At 34.2% G+C, this 14,831-nt stretch overlaps 1 protein-coding gene across 1 annotated transcript in view; it reads left to right on the top strand.

The window, feature by feature from the left end:
- Positions 1–13,496: 13,496 nt before the first annotated feature.
- The window catches only part of LOC129220631 (glutathione peroxidase 3-like), a 28,217-nt gene continuing 26,882 nt past the window's right edge, over positions 13,497–14,831 (top strand). The window contains exon 1 of the mRNA XM_054855061.1: positions 13,497–13,529. Within this exon, the coding sequence (XP_054711036.1) occupies positions 13,497–13,529 (33 nt within the window). The remainder of the gene's footprint in view (positions 13,530–14,831) is intronic.

The raw sequence follows: 14,831 nt of genomic DNA, 5'->3' as shown, positions 1-14,831 counted from the left end.
GTGACACATCTCAAAAATTCGACGAAACGTAATGATAATTGAGTTAAAATTTGAATTAATTGCTCTTTCTTACTTCTAATATTAGCACAGAGTTAGAGAATAAAAGTACGTGATGGCGTATGACGATAGAATCAATAGTGGCACAACAGTAAAATTTTATTCCTTAGAAGGCAATCTTTTGACTACAAAAAACCAACAGGTAAAGATAACATCGAGAATATTTTACTTGGAGGCTGTCCATTTTAATGACGTCACTTTTTTCGAAATTTTCGACTCCCATCCCCGTTTTGCATGAAGTGTCACACTTCACCGTACCCCATCCCCCAGCTTGAGTTGGCACAGTTTCACTACCCGCTCCAAAGCGTAATGTCAATTGAGGCAGTGAGAAGCAAAAGCATGCAAATGAAGAACTTAAAAATTTGGAGATAACGAGTACAATTGGTAGGTGAACCTTTCTTCTACTGTGGGGCAAGAAATAGTGCTAGTAGTCCTAGTAGGTGCTGTTCTGCAGTATGATTTAGAAAAAAAAATTTAATGAAAGCCTACCTAGTATCTGAGCTTTAAAACGCGATTTACTCGAAACTTTAAATTGTCCACTCATATCCCTTTGCATTTCAATACCACAATTGTGGAAGACCCCTTATATTAAAGACTAAGAAGAAAATATGTCGGTTCAAAGTATGATTACGTAAAACCTTGAATTTCTGAAATATTTTTTTGAGATTTGCCATTATCATCGATCGCCGGTGAGCAAAAAGGTTTTTTAATAGCCCATGCGTAACTTCTCGTTGGATGATCCGATGAGGTTGATATTTTTTTCGATCTATAGAAGTTTTCTCTATTTCAATTCTGTATTTTCCTTTAGCTACATTTGTTATCTAGAAAAACTTTTGGTGGAAAATTGGGAATTTTCATGTACAGTGACCCGCCTCTTATGTGAATCACGTTTGTTCTAAACAGTATTGATTCCATAAAACGGCTGATTCAATAAAACGACTAATTCAATAAAGTTGGATTTTGTTCTGTTTTTGGCAATTTGATTCATTAAAGCGGTTGATTCAATTAAGCACTGATTCAATTAACCGGTGTAGTGTTAAACTGAAAGATTAAAAAAGAAACTCAATGCATTTTTTTAAAAAAAAAGATTGCCATAAAACATTTATATTGATAGTAGTTAGAATCAGACCTTTAATGAACGCTTCTCTGAAACTTTAAACAAATTTAAAGTTAATGACAAAACAATTAAATCTATAAAAGTTAACTGTGAACAGTGGCGGATGGGACAGCATGAACCGGCTCTGGCATTTATAGATTAGCCGGCTCCTTAAGAATTGCTACATATAGTCTCCTATATGTAGCAATACCTCCCCCCTGCTACTTTTTTCAAACTAACGTAAAAGAGAGCGGATCCAGCTTCTAGTTTCAGGAGAGAGTCGTCACTAAAATTTGAGGACTCAAGTTTAGATTTGCGTTTCCAAATTTGGAGAAAAAGCTTAAATAATACGAAGACCAATCAAGTGCAAATATTCGTGCAGAATATGAGGGGTCCGGGGGCTCTCCCCCCCCCCGGGAAAATTTTCGAAATTATAGCTCCAAAAACCCATTGTTAGACTATTTTAAGATCTCTTACGATGTTTGCGAGAGGGGGATTTGAAGAATTCCCCATGAAAATTTTCGAAACTAGATTCTTAAATGCGCATATGTTAGATAACTTTGGAAACAGTAGGAGAAGGGGGTGGTAATGTTAGAGGGTGAAGAGGGGATTGGGGGATCTCCCGGAGAAGTTTTGTGGAGTTGGAGGACCATAAACGCAGCTTTAAAAATTTTTTGGTGATGGTAAGGAAAGGAGAGATTCGGAGTCTTTGCATAAATTAATTGCGCTTTTCCAACCATTTTTCGAAATTAAAACTTTAGAAGTGCTATTCTTAGATCACTAGTTATGTTAAGGATAGGATGGCTGTGGAAATTCTTGATAATTTTAACTCTAATAACGCAGTTTTAGTCTATTTTTGACAATGTTAATGATAGCAAAAATCCGGTGCTCTTTCTCCTTAGGAAGTTTTTTAATTTGTTGTCTTAAAAATGCATTCCAGATGATCTTCTGTAATGTTTGGGAGTGAAGAGGTTCAGAAGTGCTCCCCAGGAGATTTTTTTTAAATTGAAATCTAAAAATAGGATTGTAGGTCTTCTTTGTTAACGTCAAGATGACCGACAATTTTTCGAAACTGCAGCTTAAAAAACTTTAGTCGACTTTCAATGATTTGAAGGAGATTAGTTTTCAGGAGATCTCTTCAGATTTTATTTTTTTTATTTTTTTTGGAAATTGAAGCCGTAAAACAAAATTTAAGACCACCTTGAATGATGCTGGCGTGGGCGTTGGGGACGTTAACAACTAAAAATCTTCAGATTTTGCTTTTAAAATGTAGCTTTCAAGCGATCATTGGTAATGTTAAACAGTTCTTTGGTTTTTCCATAGTGAACTTTTCAATTTCCAGCCTGATGTTTGTACTTGTTTGAAGTTAAAGCGTTTGAGATTCATTAAAATAATCTTTTAATATTTTGGACTGATGTGGTACTTTTCAGTGACACCGTAGATCTTCTTTTCCCAACTTTGTTTTATTTTAAATATCATTCCTCCAGAATCTCAGGATCAAGTTGAGGTTCGCTTTCGTTTCCTACATTCAAACACTAAGAACTACTGGTGTAACTACATGCAATACAGCAGACAGCCCGGTGATCACGTCCAGAGACTGCAGTTTCGTTCTTGTTATGGGCTCATTAGTCTGGAATAGTGAATAACTGAGCAGAAGGCAGACGTCATTGCATTGAAGCAGAGAGCGCCAACAAACTGGAAGATAAAGTAAATTTATCTCACCAGCGAGTGTCCGCAGCAGGGTGCAGTACAAATCGCAAATTGAAGGCAAAGATTGTAAATGAAGGTTAGCTCAGTTACTCGCTATTCCAGACTGATGTGTTTCTAACGAGAAAAACTGCAGTCTCTGGATGTGATAACTGGGCTGTTTGGTATATTGCATATTGTTCTGCCTTAGACCTGCTTTAAGGTCGGTAATTACTGCTAAACTGGTGTTATTCATTAAGTTACTTTAAATATCCCTTACTGCATTTAACCTTTTTTTTTTCTATTTAAAACATTCTTCGGCGGCCCCTATGAAACTGTCATGATTTTTTTTTTTCTATTAATTTCTTATTGTATTTAGCTGAAGCTTGTCATGGGTTTTTACTATATACTGAATACTTTTTTTCGTTAAAAAATTTTTTTTCGAAATATACATTTCAGCGGCCTTCACTTAGGTAAGTTATAACAAAGAATCGTAGATGTTCCAAACTAATATTCAAAGGTTTGATTGCTTAATATTTTCTGGTAATCTGCAGCATTTTCTTCTAAAATAAAAAATACTTTTTGTCACTTGAACTCCAAGAGTTATGTTGAATACTTCAATATTTTACTACCGAGAACGTTTTGTTTCTTTTTTTGAGCAATCACGATTGCTTATTTTTCTCATTTGACCGTCTTTGATGTTCCGTGCCTTTTTCAACCACCGCCGCCACCTGCAGGCGCGGCACCGTCCTCCGGTAGCCGCTCCTGGTCGGTGGCGTCCATGTCCTAGACACACGCACGCTCATACACATACGCACACACACATACACGCACGCCAACGTGCATACACGCAGATCTAGGCACACACAAAAGCCTACACATACACAACTAATACACACGTCTCGGTTCAACAGGAGGGTAGACTTGGAGGGACAGGAGCCGTGTCTAAAAACAAGTCAGTAGAGTAGTAACCAATGAGTAGGGTCCCTGTCGCAACTCGTGATTGCGAAAAACATAATTTGAATTCAAAATTTAAGAATTCAAATTAATTTTTTTTTTTTTTTTTTTGTTCATCACTAAATTAAAATTTGGCAGCCTCGGTTCGGCAGCGTCCACAGGCAACGACTCTACATTGACGTGTTCATTGCTGAGTGAAGATAGGTTCATTTTCCCCCTACGAGCGAAAGTCAGCTGTTAGACCTTAGAAGGTCCTGGAAGTCATGCAACAAAACTATCTTATGGACCGATGAATTTACCGACATACAGAAAAACGCTTATATATTATTTCTGTAGCCTGTTTTTGGTTTCTACGCGAGATCTTCCTCTATTCTTGGTCTATTTCTTTGATTTACACCTTATTTTAAAGCTAATCGTGCAGGCTACTGACGAAAAATAGACCCACGGTCTAAAAATTGTTTTTTTTTTAATCAAAAAACCAGTTTTTAAAGAACCATAATGAGGTTTTCGGTTAAATTTATAACTTTAACTTGCAATGAGACCGACGAAGCTGAATAGCTTGATTGGCAGAGCGTTCGACTGGTAACCAGGAGAATGCGCGTTCGGGCCCACGTCCGGACAATCTGCACCAAAAAATTAGATAAATATCGCGCATTACACGAACACTTAATATTAAATGAATAACAAAAATGAGGGTGTAGAATAAATGTTGGAAACAATCCTTGCTGTTATGAAAACTTGATGCAACGTGGAGCTAAATTGAATCTTAATTATAAGGCTTTTTTTTTCATAAGCTTTGGCTCCGGTAAGAAAATTAAAGCATAATGTAAGGGAATATATAAGTATCAGGATTAAGATTTCAGACTACAATGGAATTGTTTTTTGTTCAGAAAAAAAATAATAAATCGTATATTGAAATATAGATTCTTCTAATGAATTTTTGACTCTTTGTACAAGTAAAAAAATTACTACCTCAATTTGAAGCGTAAAGTTATTTTTTTTTTCTTTTTGTAAAAAAATAGCCTATCACATTTTTACTACATTCGAAAAGCTATGCTTAAAAAAAATTTAGTTCAAATTATTTTGTGTTTTAACGGTTCTGTTAAATGATGAACACTTGCTGCCATCTAAGTCATAACGGTTCAAGCAGCCTGCGATAACAAATTGTAAAAATTTTCAAAAATAACACTTCTCTTCAATATCTTATCTTATATATTATTCGCCGCTCATTTAAAAATTTATCAGGCCAGCTAATGACGAAAAGTAGATTTAGGTCGAAAAATCAAGTTTTTCGAAACTTCCCATGCTGTTGTAAAACCTTGATACAGCCTGAAGTTCTTATGCAGATTTTTTTTTTTAAGCAAAGTTCTAATACAATTTTGCAATTTTTTGCGTCGCTTTCACCAAGAAAAAAAATAAAATTAACCTGTGTGTGTTTAAATAAAGCTTAAAAGCACTGGACTTAGTTGTTCGGTTAAATTAATAAGTTTTTTCGGTTGAGCGTTCGGCAATAAACTAACTGAACTTCGGGCAAGCTCCGGCTGTCCGACATAATAGCAAATTTAGATTAATATTACGCATTACATGTACTCATAACATACAACAGATAACACACGTAATAAAATAAATGCAATGGGAATGCTACTTGGTGTTTCGACTCCTTTATGCCGGCTACAGTTATCATTCGGATAAGTTGACAGTTAATCGAAGGGTGTTCTTCCTTTTCTTTAAGCGTTTGACTCCATCCAGACCACTAAGCATATTGTAAGCATAAAAAAAATTAGATTTAACTCGAGGGAATCCTTTTGGTGCAGAAAAAACATTTTCATTGTGCGTTGAAATGTAGATTTTTCTAATAGCAGTGTTCAACATTTTGTACAAATGAAAAAATATTACGCCAAATTGAAACTACGAGTTTCACCCAGTAAACATTTAATTTTTTATTCGAATACGATATAAAACATTGAAATTATTATCAATTTCATTAGTAAGAAATCATTTTCTACTCCTCTGCTTTCGGCTGAAAAAAAAACGCATTTTGTCTACGTTCGAAAAATTACACTTAAAAAACGGACTCAGTTCAACTGTTTTTGGTTTTGAATTTTAAGTGTTCGATTAAAAGCAAAACATGTGCAGACATTTTAAGCTAGAACGGTTAAAGCAGTCTGCTGTGGGAAATAGTTCAATATTCAAAAATAAAAACACTTATTTTCAATCTAATTTATTATTTCTCTAGAATATTTGTTTCAAACGCTACGTGAGATCTTCTTCATTCTTTAACCAAATTCCATGCTTTACGAATAATTTTAAATCGTATCATGATGGCTAATGACAAAACATAGACGCATCATTTTATTTTTTTTTTTTTCGACAAAAGCTTTTTTGCTGTTTTTTACTACACATTCCTTCAATGAATAGCATTCGAAAAGGAAAGCGCAATTGCTAGGTTTGTTGGAGTGTCGTACTGTTAATCAGAATGGCGCCAGTACAAATCCCAGCCAATAATGTTTCTTTCCCGTCAGATGCTCACATGGGCAGGACTGTATTTGCCACAACCTGTTTTTTCACATGCACAATTACTGCATTTTTATGAGTCACTCTGCCACACTTTTAATGATATTTATGTTTGCATTGAAAATATGTACAATCAAAAGGTGAGCGATGATCAAATTATCACAACGTTGTATTTACGAGGTTTTGTTACTGATGTCTTCAAATTACATGCCTTCTCTTGTGCGCTTCTTCTTTATAATGTTCTTTCTGAAATTTTTAAAGAGCGAAATGCCTTATGAAACTATTTGAAGCACAGTGCGGAGTTCCGCACGAGTCGACTAGTATCTTATTACTCATACAATACGAGTCTGTAGAGTCCCCCCCCCTCCCCCATCTTGTAGCCATTACTTCTCTTGCAGCGATTTTCTTGTGAATAGATGAGAAATGTACTGGAATATTATGATATTGTCAAAGAAAACTTTAAATATTTTTTTAAAGGGAAGAAAAAAGGGAAGTAGATATTTTTTTTTTTTTTTTTTGCTATTCAGTTGTAAAATTCAATTCGAACCTCCGGGCAAATGCCCGGTTGCCCGCCGGCCCCATCTGCCCCTGTCTGTGAAAGTTATTGAAATGCTATCTGTATACATTTTAATTTTAAAAGCAGTGTTTAACAAACATGATACACTTGATTAAGATCACTTTTGGTAAATTAGCAAATATTATAATTTTAAAAAGAAATTGGAAGCACCAAATGACAGCGTCTATTAAGGGAGAATTATTATCACTTCATACTCGGTAAAAATTCCAATATTACTGCATCAAGTCAATAAAGTGCCGTTATTTTTGATCTTTCTTGCACATTTAGCAGCAATTTTTCATGTACATCAACTCTTCTAAAATTAGAGCTACATGTTACTGTACGGCTTGTTTTGATTCACAAATACAGTCGCCAGCTTTTCAGTTTTAGTTGCTGGACTCGATTCCTTTTAGGTCTTCATAATTATCCTGTATTTCATCATAGAAATGTCTTTATCAGAGTTGCTTTTCATTTTAAAATCGCAATCATTATAAGGGGAACCACATCCCCTTTAGTGAGGGGATCCACTTAACCCTAAAAGGTAAATTTATGGGGAAAGCGAGATCTCCTCTTAGACACTTATTAATAATACTTTGTGCAAAAATTTCTATTGCAATATGCACTTTAGGTTAAACTGTACATGAAAATTTATTGAGCATAAAAAAATAAAATAAAAACTAACCTGGAAATATTGTTTCGAAAAATGTTGCTTGAACTCGAATATTGAAGGCAAGGCAGGTATATTCAGTAAGTTACAATATTCGAGTTCAACCGAACCATTGTTTCGGTCTCTCGTCTGGTCAGTGCTAATTCTGTATTAGCTACCAGTTTGTTTGGCACTCTTGGCTTCTCCAGCTCAGTCACTTCTTATGCCGGGCTGATGAGTGCTAATAAGCACGAAACTGCAGTCCTCGGCTAAAGTTGATTGAGCTGGCGGTAGATTTCATGTATTTCTGCCTTAGCGCTGGCTATAGGGCGGTAACTTACTGAATATAACTGCAGGATTAGTTAGGGTAGTTAATTTTTCATTCGTAGCGGTAAGATAAAACTTAGTATTGGGTTAGCTTGTGAAGAATTTTACAAGATTAAAAAACGAAAAAAGTTCTGGCCAGTTAAAAGTACATAAAAATATTGTTCCAATTTTTATTTTTCATTCAAATAGTTTCTACTTGAGTAAGAAATAAAATGTTTGAATTTATTATCTTGTTTCATGATTTTTGGTTTACCTTTGGTTTTGGTTCATAGTTAGCAACCATTTTTTCACAGCATTGAGAAGGAACTACCCACTAAAATAATAATCTAAAACCAATCAAGGATGTTTACTCTTCTGAATACCTGCGACATTGGGGGGAGGGGGGTGTCCCATTTCTGACGTCCCGGATGAACATTTCAAAAATCTGGCAAGCCTATTAAACAGCATTTTTTGGATTTTTTTTTTTTTTTTTTTTTTGGACAAGTTCTATGAAATAAAAAAGTGTCATGAAACCCAAATATATGCAAAATCAATCCCTGTGACGAAATGCGACTTGGATCAGTACACAAAAGTATAAAACCCATATGCATATTTCAGTTTTAGCCGGTTGGGGGGCAGCTTACCCCTGTCACCCACGTCCCCATCCAACCCTAAAGTAATTGATAGTGTTTGCTACTTATTTCTAAAATATTTTTTCTTGTTAACAAGTTATTCGTAAGTAATCCATCATTTTGAAAAATGTGCATATTCATAGAAATTCGGTAAAAAACATCGTTATATGAATTAATTACGACCCGATTTGCTTAACTAAGTAACAAATTATAATGAAAACAATTTGAGAACTGGTAGGATTGAAGGACTGATAGTTAATCCTACGCATTTCTTGAATATTTTGTCTCTTTAACAAGTTGTTCGTGAATCATCACTTTGAAAAATGTGTATTCATGGAAATTCGATACAGTTATTATATGAATTAATTACGACTCTATTAACTCAACTATGTAGAAAAATTATAATAATGAAAACAATTAGTTTACTGGTAGTTTGTGCCTCGCATAATTTAAATATTTTATCACGCTAACAGAGTTATTCATAAGTAAGCCATCATTTTGAAAAATGTGTGTTCATGGAAATTCGATAAAGACATTTACAAAGCAGTAAGTTTAGGCCTTTTTTTTCCCCCTCAAGAAAATATTTTTATAGCAGTTTCTCTATGTGAGAAAAAAACATAGTGCGTTGTGTTGATAAAATATATGTAATGACAGAGTAATGTTAAAACTGTTTTTAGATTGTGTTCAGGACAGATTTTTTTTTTTGAATGACAGATCACCCTTTTTACACAGCAATATGGCTTGTTTTTCTTTTTCTTCCCCTTAGAAGAATGGTTTTCGAGCAGTTTCTCGATGTCAGACGAAAACTTAATGCATTTTGTTGTTAAAACAAATGTAATGACATAATAATGTAACTTTTTTAATCTGTTAGAATAACAGCTTAGACCATTTTTAGCAGAATACTCGGAAATAGTCCAAGGTTAAGTAGACCACAATTCAAACACAATTTAACTATGAAATCGTTTTTATTTCCTTATGTGAAAACTGGATTCTCTTTGGCAGTGGACTTTTAATAAACAAGGTTTCTCTTGAAATTTATCAAACTTCAGTTAAATCTCCGATTGCTCAATTTTTCTTGACGAAGTCGTCTCAAGACATACATATATTTTTCAAAGGAAAACGAATGTAAAAATATGCCTACTGAGTTGATACAAATTAAATTAGAAATCAACGACTTTCAACGACTTATTGAGAGCAGGAGGCAATATTTTAGGTTCATACATATCAAAGAGGAAAACTATTGCAAGGGAAAAAAACGTTTAGTATTTGGGGAAAACTTTAGAAACACTTAATAGTCTTTTTAACAGCGTGCTGGAAAAAGATAACTTTTGAACAATATACAAGGGTGACCAGTAATTAACGCGTTGAAAAGAAGTCTCTCTCTTTTTTTTTTTTTTTTTTTTTTTTTTTTTTTTTTTTTTGCGCAGTCTCAGAGAGTTGACTTTTGTTTATTTTTCAGTGAAAATGTCGAGATGTAGCGTTTCTGAGCGCATTTTCTTGGTTCGAACGTATTATTCGAACAAAAACAGCACAATGGGGTCGTTTCCAAAATTTTAAAAGTATTTTTTTCTGAAGGAGCATGCTTAAAAACATAGGATCTGATCATTTTAAAAATAATTTAAGTTTAATATTTTAAAAAATTACTTAAATCGGCGCGCTTTCAATGTTTATGCTTCTGTCCGATGACATCACAAATGATGAAATGCCATTCTGTGTCGCCATTCACAGAGCAAAATATTTAAATCGCATCTTTACTCAACAATAGGGAAGTTGCAACCTATTAAATGTTCATATTTTGGCTATTGGACATTATTAATTGACCCTCAAAACTAAAAAATTCACCGCCGAATTTTAAAACACCATGATTGATTTTTAATGGATTTTTAAAAATCCACGAGCAAAAGTGCGCTCTTCTGAAACGTCAAGAGCCTACGTCACAGGGCGCTAATGGGCAGCCTTCCGCCGAAGATCCCTTGTTTTCGCTAGGGACATTTTGAGCGTGCTGATATCTTTATTTTTTAGAAATTCAATAATCCTTTTGAACACACTATGGAGACCAGATTCGTTAAAGCACAATCTAAATAATCTTCCTCAAGTAAAATCAATGATGATATTCGAATATTTCCGAGAGGATGAGAGGTTTAATGTTTCAGAAACGCGAGGAGTTAAATGCGAGGAGATAAGCCTTTTACGTTTAGTCTTCGAAATCGAATGCACGTCCTTCGGCTTCTCCCCTATCGGAAGAGCGCATGACGTCACTTCCTATGCCATTTGACGTCACAAGCGCTTGAACTTTAAAAATTAATTTAAAAAAAACTACTTATCGTATCGCGAAAAGTTTTTCACCTATGATGTTCATAACTGTTACTCTATCATATAAAAATAAAATTGAAAAATCAAAAACTTCCCTATTGGCATCGATAACTGTTGGGAAAATAAAAGTATTTTCTGGGTCCATGTGTTTTTTTTTTTTTTTTTGGTTCTATCGATTTCTGTGACTAAAAGTAGTACTTTTGAATGAAGGAAACAACCCCGTTGATTACATCGTTTTTATGCGAACATGCATCAGTTATGTAAGCTAACGTTTTGCGAGTTATGTGTCAAGAAAAAACATTAAATTTAGATTTCATGTCAGTAGTTAGCTCATTTTCCCAAAATTGTGAGTTGTGTTACTTTCCTTGCCGGGGTGCGATTTGTTAATACAATTGTTTTCGAAGAATCTATTTTTGTCAAATTATTTGCCTTGAATATTTTTGAATGCGCTGACATGATTGACATAGGATTCAAGCCGCCCATAGACTACGTAACTTTTTTTAATTCGGGGTTGTCCACGAATAACGTCACGTTTTGTGAAAGAGGGGCGGAGGGGGAGTCTTGAATTATGAGTTTGTTGCCGGGGGGGGGGGGGGAACAAGAAGCGTGGCATCGCGCATTTTTCATGAGAATATGTCTGTGAAAAATAACGTGAAATGTGACAAGGGGAGAGGAGGGGTAAGGTGAAATATGACACTTAGTGACAAAGGGGGGAGGTAATCAAAAATTCTGGAAAGTGTGACATCATTAATGGATAGCCCCTGATAAAAAAGAAAAGGCTAGTTTAAATTTGAGGAGATGAATGGTTTTTTGAAGATAAAATAAAGGAAGAAAAAATAGATTCAAATTGAGTGATAGCCAGAATTTTTCGTAGTCTAATTAGTGTTTATTTTATTGACTAGAAAGTCGCCCGTCAAGATATGACGGGTGAAAATGGCTTCTACATTTGAGTGAAGCCATTGCCTGTTTGGTGATATTTTAATAGTTGAAAATTTAACCATAACTCTAGTGGATGAACTTGAAACTCCAGTAGATAGCGTTCTTAGTTGATCGCTTTTTCGTCTTCATTTCCCTGAAATGACAGTCTTACCAGTAAAACAGTTAAGTTACCGGGTCGAGTTCAGCCTTGTCACAATGAAGCCTTTCCCTGCATGCTAAACATTAACAAAACATACTACCAAATTATCATGCCGTGGCGCGGGTTTCATTGTTGAAGCACACGGGTTACTCGACCATCCGCTATTATTTATACGAGGATTTTTTTAATCGAAATAATTATCTAGGAATTATAATGCTTAAGAAAATGATCAACTTTCATTTTTTCTTCACGTTATTAGCTTGTACGTGAACACAAGCGGAAAACACTGTAAATTTCTTTACCCTATGGCGGAAAATGAGATGTATTTCAGAAGATTGATAAACAGTGATAAGGTTTAAATGCGTCCTGCGTCCTAGTCTATCACTTTGTATCAAGTTTTTTCTTTGTTTATGTTTCATATCAAGTGAGGCAAGGAGTTAATTTGATCTGCGTTTTCAGAGTTCCACGAAGGTTTTTATTTTCCGAGCCATTTATATTTTTTGCCCTTCTTAACGCGCATGCGTTGAAAGGAGATAAAAGTGAAACTCGCAACTTGAGAAGAAAAAAAAAACTTCCAGCTGTTTTTAATCACCCTGCTGTTTACGTAACGCTCGTAAATATCGTCTTACGTTCAAGGCCATTATTTTTCATGAAATCCTTGAAGTATTTTCAGTTCTCTAAATTGCTATCATACTTTTCGGAATTCCTCCACAGGTGTACATTACGCAATGAACAATGCCCCCAAACGCAGTAGAAATAATAATATGGGTGACAAATTGTTCTTGTTAATGTGTGCAAATATTCTTACTCTCATTATAGCTTTCAACCCTGACTGCAACTGTCATTTTTAATGGCAATGCAGTTGATAGAGTATTATAATTTTCTCTTTCACATAAATAATAGCATGCTTCATTCCAGTCAGGAAAAATAGCACTACAATCTGTTGGCCATTTGCATTTTGCCAGTTTTGGAACCTTGTTCTTGGTTTTTTTCCCATTGCATTAATGTTTTATTTTTAGCTCATTGCTTAGAAGGCTTTAACTTGCGCAAAGGTTAAATTTCAAAACAGTCAACAAGACATTGAACGACATAGCGTGACCTTTCCAATGGTGAAAAGAATTCCATAAATATTCTCACCAGTGCTGTAGTTAGAAAAATATTTAAGGGAACTCCCTTCTTTTTTTTACAAGAAATGTGTCGCGTTGTTTGATTTTTGTTGGTGCAAAAAAAGTCTGGTTAGATATTTATGCCAACTTTTATTTTAAAAACACTTTTTTTTAAGGTGCTTATTATTTTTAAAAGACGTTCCTCGCGTCAACTTTGGCAACGATTGTTGCCAAAAAAAAAACGAAAAAAAATCTAAATTTTTGGATAGTTTGTAAACACAGTGTATTTTTTTTTTTTTTTTAATTTTTGAAACAAATTAAGTTAACTGGACAGGAATTCTGAAAAGAGGAAACCGAGCAAAGCGGGCTAGTGTTGGGCACTGTCACTTAAAAACGTACAAAATTTGCTGGAATTACTGATGCATTTTTATTTTCTGATCTTCCCCAGAAATTTTCGGTTTCCTCAATAAACTTAAGTTTGAGTAGAGTTCATACCATGATCTGGACTCTGAATGCCTTTTGAGTTGAAAAACGGATAAGTAATTTTAAATGGGAGAACGAATCCCAACGAATTCATTGGAAGTAAGTTACATTGAGAAGACTTAATTTCATCAACTGTTTTATGTGCTACGCACACTGTGCATGAGAGTTACAATGGTTATATACAGGGTTCGACTTATAGATGTTTGCATCCTGGGCACAAAATCATTTGGAAGCTTCCTTAGAGAATCGGCAAGATTCAGATATTATGCATAATTTGAATCACAATAGACAAAAATACTATTTTTAGGCGACAACAAATTGCAAACAGCCTTAAACCTTTTTCAAAAGTACACCTTACAGGAATTCAATATTTAGTTTAGCTTAAACAATTAAAGTAATGAAATTTTAATGATATTTGTATTTATGGTGAAAATTATGTTGGAAAACACATTTGAACAAAGTACGAAGCACCAAGAGCATTATAAAATATCATTTTTGAAATTTGAATCTTACAAATGTTTTACCAAAAAAAAAAAACAACATTTACTTCAAATAAATAAATATATATATATATATATATATATATATATATATATATATATATATATATATATATATATATATATATATATATATATATATATATTAATGAAGTTCATTTGAAGTAAAAAATAATCTAATAGTTGTTGATTTAAAACCTAAGTTTTATGCTTTTTCTTGCCACGAAACTCGCATTAAGTTAATTTTCGTAACTTGTCCATGGTGACACATAGTCGATTTAGTGACAAATCTTTAAAATTTCGTAACTAAGAAATAAAAAAAAAACTTTCAAAACACTTTTAATTTAGATTACAAAAACCGACCTGTACACATGACTTCATGATTTTTTGAGCGTATAGTAAGATTTGAAATTAATGAATTAAAATCGGCCTAAAACCGTGTGTTTTCTCCAATGCGAGAAATGTGTGTGTGTGTGGGGGGGGGGGGGGTATATGTGCCATTCTTGTCGATGGTGAGTTTAATTATTTCATATTGAAAATACTTATTTTTTTTTTTTATCTTGTTGCTGTGGAACATTGACGCAACTGCAAAAGGTGTAATCTATAGGAGAACCAAATATACAAAATTGTTTTATTCATTACCTCATACAATCAAACATAGTTGAGTTACTGACCTGGTAGCTAAAAGTTGTAAAATAAATCTGTCAGTGCTCCTCCGAATGGGGCCATGTTTGAACCCAGTGACGACAATAATTCATTTTCAATTAATTTTGCAGTTACGTCGTCAATGTTCCACCGGAACAGCAATATGTAATTTTGAGCTCCTTATAAGTTGGCTGCCCTTAGCACGTGCCCCGAACGCTCTCGTGTAAGTAGTCCCGGGTTGCATGTTCTGAAAAAT

The sequence above is a fragment of the Uloborus diversus genome, chromosome 4, assembly GCF_026930045.1.
Source record: "Uloborus diversus isolate 005 chromosome 4, Udiv.v.3.1, whole genome shotgun sequence".
Classification (NCBI taxonomy): Eukaryota; Metazoa; Arthropoda; class Arachnida; order Araneae; family Uloboridae; genus Uloborus; species Uloborus diversus.
The sequence above is the reverse complement of the archived record's forward strand: the minus strand, read 5'-3'. Positions and strand labels throughout refer to the sequence as shown.